We start from the raw sequence: 12,841 nt of genomic DNA, 5'->3' as shown, positions 1-12,841 counted from the left end.
ATGTCAAAACGCAGCGAAGACGATCGCGCCGAAACCCTGAACGCTCGCACGCACCGTGGTGGTGCATCGTGTACAGCTCGTCGAGATGAGTCGATTGCCGCATCGCCGACCATCAACAGACTAAAAATGACTGCATCGCGGAAATTGTGCGGTTCCCCGGGGTACCGCCATAAAATTCATATGGCGGTTGACGATTCAAACTGTCGAGAGGAGTGAGCGAAGCTCGGGCAGGATGCGTCCTGGCCAGAAGCTCGTCCGGAAGAATGCCCGCCGGGGAGATGGAGCAATGAAATCTGTTCGTGAGCAGGTATCGGGTGCTTTATCACAGCGCAGGGTCGAGAGAGGGGCTGAGGTGGCCTTCCATCCAGCAGTAGATTGGCTATGGCTTATGATGACGACGGTGTAAATGTATATTAAACTTCCACGTAACGAGCGCGCAACATTTTTACTTTTTATTTTATTTTACATTTTTAGAAGTCGCAGCAGGGGCTTCAAAGCGTGCCGTACAGTAAAATGTATACAGAGGATGGGGAAAACCCATCTCCAGTGCACCCAACATAGCTGAGAAAATCGGTGAGTTTTTAGTTCGTGATTGGGAAAAACTCGGTGGCCAGGCGCGGCTCTTCAGAGCGTTCCAAATCTTTTGTGCCAAGGGCCGACAAAGCCCGCGCTCCGAAACGTCTTTGACAAAGCGCGGATGACAGACAGATAGGGAGCACGGACGTCACGGCATGAGGACCTCAAACTCCTTAGGAGGGTTTTAAAAGCTGCCGTTTTTATCGGTCAAATGTCGAGGCGATTGCTCGCTTGCAAAAGAAGTTTTCGACACAGCATCCCTACCCCCCCCCACCAAGACGAATCTCCACTGGTGTGAATCGGCGTGTGCGAAGGCGCGCCCTAGCCCCGGGGGTTGACGCACCGGTGACCTCACAGCACCAGCAGCAGGGCGAGCAGCCCAGCCCGGTCCAACGGGTGTGACGAGCTCAACCTGGTGGCTCTGGCAGGAGGAGGAGGAGAGGGTTGTGGCTAGCATATGAGGGGGCGGGGTTGTTGTTGTGGCTGTGTGGTCGAGGGGCCCCCACTGGCTTATCGTGGGAAGGCGGCGAGGTCTGAGTTGGTGGTGGGGTGGTGAGGTTAGTGGGTGGAGATGGCGGTGAGGTGAGGTTGGGTGAGTGGGTGGGGATGGTGGAGTAGATGAGGTTGGGTTAGTGGGTGGAGATGGTAGAGGTGGTGGATGAGGTTAGTGATTGGGGATGGTAGGCAATGGCGGAGGTGATGGGCAAGGTTAAGTGAGTGGTGATGGTTGAGATGGTGGCATGGTGAGGCTAGTGTGTGGAGGGCGGCTGAGTGTTAGTGGGTCAGGACGGTGGAGGGTGGGTGAGTGTTAGTGGGTGGAAATGGTGGGTGAGGTTCGTGGGTTGTGACTGTTGAGATGATGGCAGGGTGGGGTTAGTGGGTAGAGATGGTGAATGGAATTAGTGGGCGGAGATTGTGAATGGGATTAGTGGGTGGAGATGGTGACAGGGTGGGATTAGTGGGTGGAGATGGTGAATGGGATTAGTGTGTGCAGATGGTGGATGGGATTAGTGGGTGGAGATGGTGACAGGGTGGGGTTAGTGGGTGCAGATGGTGGATGGGATTAGTGGGTGGAGATGGTGACAGGGTGGGATTAGTGGGCGGAGATGTTGACAGGGTGGGGTTTGTGGGTGGAGATGGTGGATGGGATTAGTGGGTGGAGATGTTGACAGGGTGGGGTTTGTGGGTGGAGATGGTAAATGGGGTTAGTGGGTGGAGATGTGGGATTTGGCCTCCGGCCACACGCACGCGACTGGAAGGTTCTGACGTCCCGGGCCACGTTCATGACGGTGCCCTCCTCGCGTGACTTCCCTCGATTATGCCGTGCCAGTCGCTTTGCCTTGCCCGACCTTTGTGCTGCACCGCCCGATCTGGCGAGGTGCAAACCGCCTGCTCCGAGCAGGCGACAGACGATCCGCCTGCGGTCGTTTTGGGCGGGGGGCTGACAAATGAACGAGCGTCAGAGCGTCCCTCCCTCGTACAGAGCGGGGGGGGCAGAGCGGGGGGGCATGCACGACACACGAGAGCAGGCCTGCATCGTTACGCTTTTCTGCTCAGCGTTTAACGATGTTGAAAGTTAGTTTAAAATAATTGACTGTGTCACATCCGCCCACCGCTCACGATCAATTCGAGTTGTGTATTGCTGTAGAATGTTGCAAGACGAGCAGTTCACTTGCACTCACTCGTTCACAAGCAAGCCTGGCTGCTAATGAGACACCGTGCGTCAAAATGGGTCCAGAGTTTTGCTCGTCTTGCGGTGAATGCCGCTGTGAAAGTGTACACTCCCAGAAGGTCGTGATGGGATATACGTGAAAATAAACACATTCCTGCGGAGAGAGCTGGTAGGAAAGTTGGGTTGCTCGGTCAATGGCCAGGGTCAACGGCGGCGTGGTGTATTCCGCAAATATGGCCGACTGTGGGCGGGCACAAGCCGTCGTGAGTAGTTTAAACGTTGAGTTTTATATGGGCACCACGGGGTGAACAGCCCCTCCCCACCCAGCCCCACCCTCCCCACCCAGCCCCTCCCCACCCTCCCCACCCAGCCCCTCCCCACCCTCCCCACCTAGCGCCTCCCCACCATCCCCACCCAGCCCCTCCCCATCCACCCTCCCCACCCAGCCCCTCCCCACCCTCCCCACCCAGCCCCTCCCTCCCCACCCAGCCCCTCCCTGCACGACGGACGAACACAATAATCCCCAGTGGGCTGGTGTAACCAGGAGGTTCCTACCAGTATATCAAATTGTCCCCTCGTCTATGACGCTGCAGGGTCTGCTGACTCAACACGCTTCAGGTCTGGCCCGATTCATGGCTTTCTTTTAAATGAAACTAAAACCATACATCTTTCATTGTCAACTTCTCACGAAATGTGTGGCTTCTGCTGCCTTGCCAATTAGCTTTAATGGCGATGTGGGCGTACAAATTGGCACGGATCACAGCTTCGAAGAGTTTTGAGCCGAGTCTTCGTTTGGCCTGAAGCCTGCCTCTGTCGAACAAGCATTTCGTGGATAACAAATAGTCGTGGAACGCCCCTTCCTGGGGGCGTCGAGGAGGTCTCCGTACCGTGGCTGGCCAAGAGAAGGTGGCACAGCAACATGTGGGCTCCATCTGTTCCACCTGAACGGGGTTAGAAGTAACGTGACTTACGGGAGGTTTGAGTTGATTTAGATGAGTCAAGTTTTGATTCGAAGCTTTCGTGACTGCAGTAATCCATACTCTTTGGTTCTTTCAGTAAAGTCACTTAGGTTGAAAATAAAATAAATAATCCAGCAGTGGAACTGCTGGATTTGATATATTTTTTCCGCCTGAGGACGACCGCTTGTGTTGCGATCGAAACGTCGTGATTCATTTTATTTTATGCCGACGTGACTTTACCGAAAGAACCAAAGAGTATGAGTCAAGTTGTATCTCGTACTTCTTGTGGTAAACCCGACCCATAAAATTGTCGGAACGCCTTCTGCCACGCATACAAATTAATTCTTGCAATTCTTAATGGGCTCATAAATTATTTTGCTCATGGGTCAAGTGGTTTTAATATATGAAACATTCATTATAAATTTATATCCATCGAACATGCAACGATAGCGGGCCTGCGTTACACTTAGGAAGCATTCAACGTTTATATCCCTGACCGCAACTGCATCAAATTAGTTTTTTAATTGTCTTGAAGACATTCTACGGTAATCTCTCGGTTAATTTATCGACGAGTTTCCTGTATAAATACTCGTTTAAACTTTCCGGTTCCAACATTTTAAACTGTTTTAATAGCGCAGTTTTTTTGGCTCTTTTTTTTGACAATTTATTTGTGTGAATCGTGCAATGTGCTACGAACTCCGGTTCCCAGAGTTCGATTCCGGGCCACAGCTAATGTCAGTGGTGGCTATCTCAGCCATTCATGGGCATGTAAATTAGTGTCTGGTGCAGTCTGCAAACAGCAGCCCTGGGGAGACAAATGTGGCAGGGCACAAGAACAACAACAACAATAACCGCCTTTCACCACTAAGTGGCGGTGATGTCACCACTGCGCTTGTGCCAGGCTATGTACATGTTGAGGCCACGTGAAGTGTCGAACGCCCGCTGGCAGGAGGTCACGGGACAGACCCAGGTGTCAAGGGTCGACTGACTGAGATGACTAGCCGATGCACCACCTGTGCCCCTCCCGGGCAGGGCACGGTGCTGGACACACAACAGATTGTGTAGGCTAACATTGGAGATCTTTATTTAAACACACGTGCCATGTGTACCCATGTGTGTGTGTGCGCACGCAAATGTGGTAGTGTAACGGCTAGTCCACTGCGCACGGAACCTGGCGAGCCGAGTTCGATTCCCACTTGCGGTCACCCACACCACTGAGGATGATCTGAACCGGTCCTGGGCCTCCCCTATGTTGACTCAGCCTCAAATGAGTACAGTACCTGGTGCGGTGTCGTAAACATCGCCACGAGGGAGACAAAGGCGGCCGGGCGTCTAGCTGTCCACCCACCTCCTCGCGTGCCGTGCCAGCCTCCATGGGCGTTACTCTAACAGTGCTCGCCCTGACAATCCGTTAAGGCTATCGGCGTGATCTTTGCAAGGCCGTAATTATAATAAATATTGGGGGGTGCACATCCCCCCCAATATTAAAAAATGCTCAAAATGCCCCCCCAATATATTGCTATAAAAATAATAAAACAACAATTTGCTAAACCTTGGCCACAATATCTGGACTTGTCTTCATATAAATCAATGCATAGATTTATTTTTATATGATTTTGGTTATGGTTGTACTTTATTAATCCCTAATCTCTGCCATTACATACAATGAAACAAGAAATAGTAAAAAAGTAAAAACAGAGGAATGTAATACAATACACTATTATACATTATTGTACAAAATAAATAAAAAGTCCATCCCACGCGTTAGGAATTTTTAAAAATATTTTATGCAGGAAATGAGTTTTCAAATTTTTCTATTTTTCTGGGTTGGGACCCCCAGACACCCTGGAAGATGTGGTCCCCCCCAATGTTGACTCCATGGCTACGGCCTTGGATCTTTGTGTGCAGATGAGAGGCCGGGCGAGCAAGGTGGAGGTGACGCACACGGAGCCGCCGCGACCCGCCATGCGCCTGCCCTCCCCGGCCGCCCCCACGCCCCACGAGCAGCACCCCGTGTCCCCCCTCGTGTCGCCTCCTCCGGTCGCTCCACCACCCCAGCACCAGTTCCTCGTGTCCCCCGCGCCCCCCAGCCCGAAAACGGTGGGTGCACCATGACCATGGCGACGAGTTCACATTGTATGACCACCCCCCCCCACCTATTATCCCCCCCATTCAGAGTATTTGGCTGCTATAATTATCCACGTGATAAGCCACTTCATTGAGTTTCTCTCATTTATGATGGCCAGGTCGCTCCTTAAAAAGAGCTCTACAGCTTTAGTGGGGCTTACCTGGTAAAATACTAAGCAATTATTTAGTTAATTCTTGTAATATGTTTGCCTCCTCATCACAGTTACATCGCTACTTGCTGTTCCTGTGATTGCTGTTCCTGTGAACTTCCACAGGAATTCAGTCTACCGTTTCATCTCATCCACACTTCAGTCACCACCACTACCACACTTCAGCTCACGACAACATACCCACCCACTCACTCGCTCACTAATCGATCCACCCAACTACTCACCAAACCACTCGCCCACCCATGCACTCACTCACGCACTCACCACCCACTCACCACACTGCAGGTCACATCGCTTCCCTTTCTGCTTTTCTCCTCGCACCGCTCCACTGGAATTCCCTCCTCCCATCACTGTCTATTTACCCCGAGCCCTTATGATATCATACTCTTTGATTCTTTCGGTAAAGTCACGTAGATAGAAAATTAATAGATCACGACGTTTCGATCGCAACACAAGCGACAGTCTTCAGGTGATAACCTTGCTCGATTCACGCAACGTATCGACTCGTATCTATAACAACGTTAACAGCGCTGTTTGCCGCTTTTCGCTTGTTGCTTTGGGCCCGCACTCAGCAACCACGATTTGTAAAAAGTAAGCGTTGTATTATTATCATCATTGTCAGCGAAGCCATCACCATCTCCCAGTATCGCGATGTAACGATCCATCCAGCCTCTGCGCACGAGATGATTTCACTGCTCCATCTCCTGCTTCTTGAGGCACGTTGTTGCGTTGCTTTTGATGAGTGAATTCAGTTTTTGAAAATCACTCCCAACAGCCCATTTATTCGGCAAAAGCAAAGTCTGCAAAACTATTGGGGTGAATGAAAAACATTGCGCGGCAAATTCGTTTTGGTTTAGTTTTCATCATCTTGGCCATATTCTCGTATGTGGAGTTTCGTTTGCCACGCCGGCCCATTCCGCTCGCAGCATTCGCCCCGTGCGCCGTGCCGGCCTCCCTAGGTGCCCGCTCACGGCACTTGCCCCATCAGGGCCTAAAAGAGCCACGCGGAGGATCTTTACCTCGGTGTTTCACGCTGTGTGCAGCTGTCGCGGCAGCACGACGCGCTTCTCAGCCAGGAGCTGCAGCCGGTGAGCGATCTGCTGGGAGAGCTGCGCGGGACGTCGAGCGAACTCTACACCTGCCTGGAGACCAACGTGCAGGGCCTGCGTACCAGGTGCTGCCCCCCCCACCACCCCCTCTCTGCCATCACCAAAGACAAAGATCCCCCATATAGCCTTAACAGACTGTAGGGGCAAGTGCTATTAGTGAGCACCTATGAAGGCCGGGACGGTACACGAGGGGGTGGGTGGCCAGCACCACGCCCGACCGCCTTTGTCTCTCCAGTGACGATGTTTACACACTGCACCAGGCACTCATTTGAGGCTGAGTCGACCTAGGGGAGGCCCAGGACCGGTTCAGATAATCGCCACTGGTGTTGGCTGTGAGCGGGAATCGAACCCAGGTCGCCGGGTTCATAGCACAGCGCGCTAACCGCTACATTACCACTCCCCACTCCGCCATCACCAAACAGACACACACAAACAACAACAACAGCCGTCATTCACCACAAAGTGACGATGACGTCGCCTCAAATCATTTGCCAGGCTAGGTGCACTTTGAGGTCGTGTGAAGTGTCCAAGGATCGCTGTTTGGCAGGAGATGATTGGATAAACCCAGGTGGAACGGGTTGACTGATTGAGACAACCGGCAGATGCATCGCCTTTGCTCCCGACTCTGCCAACTTGCTGTATGTTAACCGCCCGGCACTCCGCTCTTTGTGAGCGTCGCTCCTCTGACCTCCATTGTTGCTGGATGGGCAACTGCCTCCATTCGACGAGTAGCGTCCTTCATGAGCCTCCTCCAAAAGACAAAGACCCACACGCTCTCGCTGTATAGCAGGGCTTACACACGAGATGCCGCCCCCCAATAGCCATACGCTCACTGGCAAGCGCACTGGGGTTCGATGAGAACTCATCGATGCCGCGTTTCCACTACCATTGGGAAGGGTGGCGGCTCGCTGGCACTGGCCAGGTCCCCCATGGCAGCCCTTACCGCCGTGACGTGGCACGCCGCTGGCTCGGCAAGGCGGCAGCGTGATTCCTACATTCAGCCTCGAGGCTAAGGGCAGTCTACTGGCACCGACCTTACAGAATTATTTGAACACATTGCAAATTTGTAAGTGTAGTGGGTTCAATTGAGGCGCACATTTGATCTTGGAGACAACACGTTTATTCACTATCTCCAACAGGTAACTCTTTACTTAACTGGATAACGACTAAGGGTGGTGACCACCACGAGTAACTATATACACTTGGAGGGGTGACCAGAGACCGAGGACCCACGAAGACGGAGGATTTCTTCCCAGAAATGAACAACCACAATCCCCGTCGGGACTCGGCTTTTATCCGCTGCGGCGTGGCCAGGCCCCCCCCTTGGCCACTCCACTTTTCCAGATCCTTCTCGACAACTCAGGATCCACACCACGTGTTCCTCTCGCCTCCTCCCTGGTCCTCGTTACCACCTCATCCGGTCACGTGCCCCCTTGGGTTCACCCAGACTGTCATGACCTCACCAGACCTTTTCCCTGGTATACTCACTCAGGTGCCAGGGAGAGGCTCCGCACATAGAGGACCACTCACTCGGTACTGTCGCTACACTATAGTGACATCATCTATGACACTACATAAGTAAAATAAAAACCCCTCTAATTTGGCCTTCTATCCATAAGCTAAGAAGCCCAAAGGCCTCTCCCTCCTATTCACCACCCTGTTTGTGGAAGCATGTTTATTAGTATGTTGCGTTGTGTATGCTGGCGTGAGGCTGAGCTGATTGTGATGTTGGTCATTACCGGTGACGTGTCCCAGTGTTAGCGAGTTCGTCGCTCTTTGCAGAGGTTCGTGGTTGGAATCCAGCGACCACCCTGATTATTGCTACTATGTGTGGTATGAACCGTAATAATACTACGCGTCATCTGCTTCACTCACATTTGACGTTATGACCCCGTGACGTCATTCGCAAGAGTAAGCCATCGTGTGCCAGCGTCAGGATCTGTATTTGCCAAATTTTAAAACTCCATCGCCGATTACTCAATTGAGGTTGTGTGTAGCAATCATCGCCCCCTACTGGCAAGTTTTACAAAAAAATTATCATTGCTATGTATGTTGAACTTCTTTCGCACTGTATGTAGCCAACTGTGGAGGTGTTATTACCCTGATCCAAGTCGCTCTTGCAAAAGAGACTCTTTCCTCGTCTCTCGAGTTCTCACGCAGTTCAACAATATCAACTTGGTGTCCCGAGTTAACACTCAACTGAGATCACTAACTGCAGCAACATTTCTGCTTTCTAGGCTGAAATCCCTGGACAGCCCAGCGATAAAGGTAATTGAGTCCGATGTCTGTGCATGAGCGCTCACAAGGAATCAGGATGCGGGCCCATAACGAAACACATTCACCACACTCTTGATCTACAAGGTGGCCCAAAAGGCAGGACACACAGGACTATTTAATTTAGTTGAACACTGGTGTTAAAATATGTTTTATTTTTTCAGGTTATATTTTTTCAATTGTCATTATTCGTATTTATTTTCTTCTTCCCGTTCGAGTCACCTCAAATCTGTCGTTGACAAAACTCGACCAAGAACCTCGAGCGAACTGAGACAACAAAACTTAATTGATGAATGTTCAAAGATTTACACGGCTATAATATTTGTTTAAACACCTCTAAATTTATTTCAAATAATAATTCGTGGATGCATTCATGTTAATGGAAGTCAGTTTGAACATTTGTTAAAATACATTAAATAACCCGATGTGATATATATATAATAACCCTATGTGTCCTGGTTTTTGGGTCACCCTGTATGCACGACACACGGGCGGCGCATTCAACACAACCGGCATTTGCTCTTTTGAATAACGTAGAGAGCAGCTGGATATTTACGAACGCTCGTGATAACATGACGACGGTGCCACGGCTGCTGTGTGACCATGCTTCACCGTGCTGGTCACAGCACGGGTTCATAGCTCGATCTGATAGCTATTTTCAAAGGGTAAAGGGGCAGCCCTGGGATTTCTTACTCGTGTCACCTCTGGCGGAAGGGTCGCTGCTGGCCCGAATGGCTTCCGCTAAAGGGGGGATCAAGAGAGCCCAATAGTGGGAGCGGCAGAGAGCTTCTCCAGGCGGAATTTGGTCTACTCTTCCACACTGACCAAACGTCCGCGAAGAGGTGGACGCGCCCACACTTTACCCCCACCACCCCGCGTGACCTGCCAGTCAACTAACTGCGGTGAACCTATTTTTACTGCTGGGTGGGGTCGGGGTAGGGTGGGGGTGGATTTGAAAAACTGGCACAGTCGTTTCCACTGCCGCGCCGGGGTGACCTCCGCACTGCGAGTAATATGCGCTCGCAGACACACCATGCAAGCTCGCCCTGTTAGTTATATCCCCGGAAATTTCCACCACATCAAGAGTAGAGAAGGAGCGAGCAGAAGCGAGCTGCGTGGAGGAGCAGAGTCTGTTTCTCAGCGGGCGGCGGTGGGGCAGAGTGGGGAGGGATTCCGTAGTTATCAACCCATATGGTTTACCCGTATTCTTGTACAGCCGTTTCAATACGGGCAAACATTTTTTTGTCTATTTGTTTGTGTTTCTCCCTCGTGATGGGACTTTGTAGAATGAACGTTGAGATTTATAAGGGGCACGGGGTGACCAATAAGGTCTGAATTGGTCTGTAATGAGGTAGGTACTGATTAGGTGGTTGACAGGTATGGGATTCAGAGTGGGAGTGGCCATACATAAGTCACGTGATTTGAGATACAGAGATGATCGCGTCGTGGAATCGGGAATAACCGCCTCTAGAGCGGGAGTTGACGTGTCCGCATCGCCCCGCCCGCAGAACGACGTCGACAACCTCGACCTGAAGATCCCGGGAGGGACGTCCGACACGGTGCGCTTGCACCTGCGGGGACTGCTGGAGGTGAGGAGCATCCCGTGCGTCCACTCGCACGCACAGCACCAAAACGCATCACCACTCGCCCACCGCCCCAAGTGGAGCAGCTATCGAGTCGTGTGCAGGCGGTGCAACTGCACCGGGCCCAGGCAGCGGAGGGGCCCAGGCAGAGGAGGGGCCCAGGTGTTTGGGCTAAAAGTCGGATGGGTGGGGAAAAATGGAATAGCGGCGTTACCCCATTTAGACCCTTACATCAGGGCCTATGCCAACCATGCTACGCCCACCGTCTCTCTGTCGTTTGAATGAAATGTCACGATTCGGGGATTGTGATTCAAATCAACAATCGATTCGTGTTGTCTCGTTTTCACTGCCCTCCTTTGCATTGTTTCTCGTTTCTTCTGTCCAGCCCGTACAGTGGTTAGCACACGGTGCTAAGAACCCGCCCAACTGAGTTTGATTCCTGGCCATTGCTAACGGCCTTGGGCCCCTCTTCTAGGTCAACTCGGCCTCAAAAGAGGCCACACCACCCTCTCCGCCCTTTCCGTGTGCCACGCCGGTTTTATTTGGTGCTCGCTATCAGCACTTTTCCTGACAGTCTGCAAAGCTAAAACGATCTTTACATTTACCTTGCGCGTGCACGTGTGCATGTGCATGCATATATCCTTAGAAGTTATAGCTGCTTATACACAAGCTTCAAGTTTATTGAGTGTTAAGGGCACTGAGTCACGAACCCTCAGTTACTGAGGAATCCGTGGACGAGTTAACTCATCCACTAAGTTCCACGGGGATTTGGGTTGCAGGTGAAGTCGTCCATGGAGAGGGCCATGAAGCTGGTGATGGGGACCTTCGGGGCGCTCACCAACGAGCTCGCCCGTCTGCAGGATGACGTCCGGGTAAGAGGCCACACAAGGGGCCGGTTTAAAGTTATACCGCAATGTCTGTGGGAGGCTCAATCGGCACGCGTGGGGGGGTGCTGGCCACACCTCCCTCCATCAACCCCGCCTACGTTTACATAACCACGCCCACCCCTGTTCTGTCTGACATTGGCTCCGCCTGCTGTTCATAGGCCACTACTCAGGTAGTACCCCTCCCCCCACTACTCAGGTAGCACCCCTCCCCCTACTACTCAGATGGCCCCACCCACTACTCAGGTGGCCCCACCCACTATTCTAGTAGCCCCACCCACTACTCAGGTGGCCCCACCCACGACATAGGTTAGCCCTGTCCACTGCTCATATAGCACCGCCAAACACGATCTGCCGATCGACTCACTGTTGCGGAGCCATTTACACGACTGCGTCGACATAAGTGGAGGGATTAAAGAAATTAGCAACATCGTTTCAACTGCCCTGCAGGGAGATTGGACCGGCAACCTCTGGATTACAATTCCAGACCACTATTACAGCAGCAGCGTCGTGACAACTCTGGACAGCTTTAGAATTGGTCGTGGAAATGTGGGATTAGAGACTTATTGAGGTGCCAGTGGCTGTGCTTTTCAATGTTATCACCTCCACGCACGACCCCTCGTGTGTCACCAGAGCTCGGAGAACGCTCGCTTTCACCTGTCCGAGGAAGCCGTGAAAAAGGGGCAACTCGCCGAGCAGTACTCCCAGCTGGCGAGCAACCTCCAGAAAAACAACCTGGAGCTGCAGGTACAGACGAGGAGGAGAAGCTTTCTTCGCGAGCACCAGTTTCAATAATCGGCTGTGAAGTGCGTCAGGGCGTGCCGGGCAGACTGGAGGATGACCGGAGTTTGCGTGACGGTTTACGTTCCTTGACAAGATCAGCAAAGTATTGTGGTTCATTTGTGGTAAGCACTTTGTGTGTAACGAGCACGTCCTTATGTATTCGTTCGGCAACCGGATCTTTGTGTTCTGTGCGTGTACGTGAGCAGCAGTCCCTGGCATCCGGCACAGCTGACTCGCTGAGCCTGCAGGAAATGAAGCGAGCGTTGGATGCGGCGCGGAGCGAGTGCGAGTCTCTGCAGCGTAAGAACGAGTCGGTGCTACAGCAGCAGAGGCAGCAGCAGGAGCAGCACCAGGCACAGGTATAGCGACAACTATGGCAGCCGATGCCCTTTAACGCAGCAGATGGAGAGACGTTGTTGTTGACATTTTGCTCCTCCGTGAAACCGAGACGGTGACCAGCTGTCATGCAAATCGGGAGAGACGAGCACAATTGCTAATTTTTGAATATTATATTTTTGTTCAATTAGATTTAAACGGGAAAATGCAACGGATGCAGTGTCAGGCGAATGAAGGGAGGCTTTTTAGCCGGGCGGTTGTGACGACACACCTCCGATTAGCGCGGTTGGCTATGTACGGTGCCAAAAAAGTTCTACATACATACGTAACACTTGTGTTACTTTACAGCAAAGGGCCTGTGTTGGATT

The 12,841-nt window shown here is 52.0% G+C and overlaps 1 protein-coding gene across 1 annotated transcript; it reads left to right on the top strand.

Annotated features, from left to right (window-relative positions):
- The first annotated feature begins 5,318 nt into the window (after window positions 1-5,318).
- LOC144950933 (protein POF1B-like) lies at window positions 5,319-12,195 on the top strand. The gene is made up of 7 exons (XM_078881113.1): window positions 5,319-5,327; window positions 6,548-6,678; window positions 8,851-8,881; window positions 10,396-10,476; window positions 11,250-11,342; window positions 11,988-12,101; window positions 12,184-12,195. The coding sequence occupies exons 1-7, from the start codon at window positions 5,319-5,321 to the stop codon at window positions 12,193-12,195; spliced, it is 471 nt and encodes a 156-aa protein (XP_078737239.1).
- The last annotated feature ends 646 nt before the right edge of the window (window positions 12,196-12,841 follow it).

Source organism: Lampetra fluviatilis, chromosome 60 (assembly GCF_964198595.1).
Source record: "Lampetra fluviatilis chromosome 60, kcLamFluv1.1, whole genome shotgun sequence".
Classification (NCBI taxonomy): Eukaryota; Metazoa; Chordata; class Hyperoartia; order Petromyzontiformes; family Petromyzontidae; genus Lampetra; species Lampetra fluviatilis.
Note: the sequence above shows the minus strand (reverse complement) of the source record. Positions and strands in the feature narration are given on the sequence as shown.

What these genes read in the sequence shown, in the direction of transcription:
- LOC144950933 (XM_078881113.1), top strand. An exon ending in TGGACAGCCCAGCGATAAAG is followed by an intron (nt 8,882 to 10,395) that starts GTAATTGAGTCC and finishes CCCCGCCCGCAG; the next exon opens with AACGACGTCGACAACCTCGA. An exon ending in GTCTGCAGGATGACGTCCGG is followed by an intron (nt 11,343 to 11,987) that starts GTAAGAGGCCAC and finishes GTGTGTCACCAG; the next exon opens with AGCTCGGAGAACGCTCGCTT.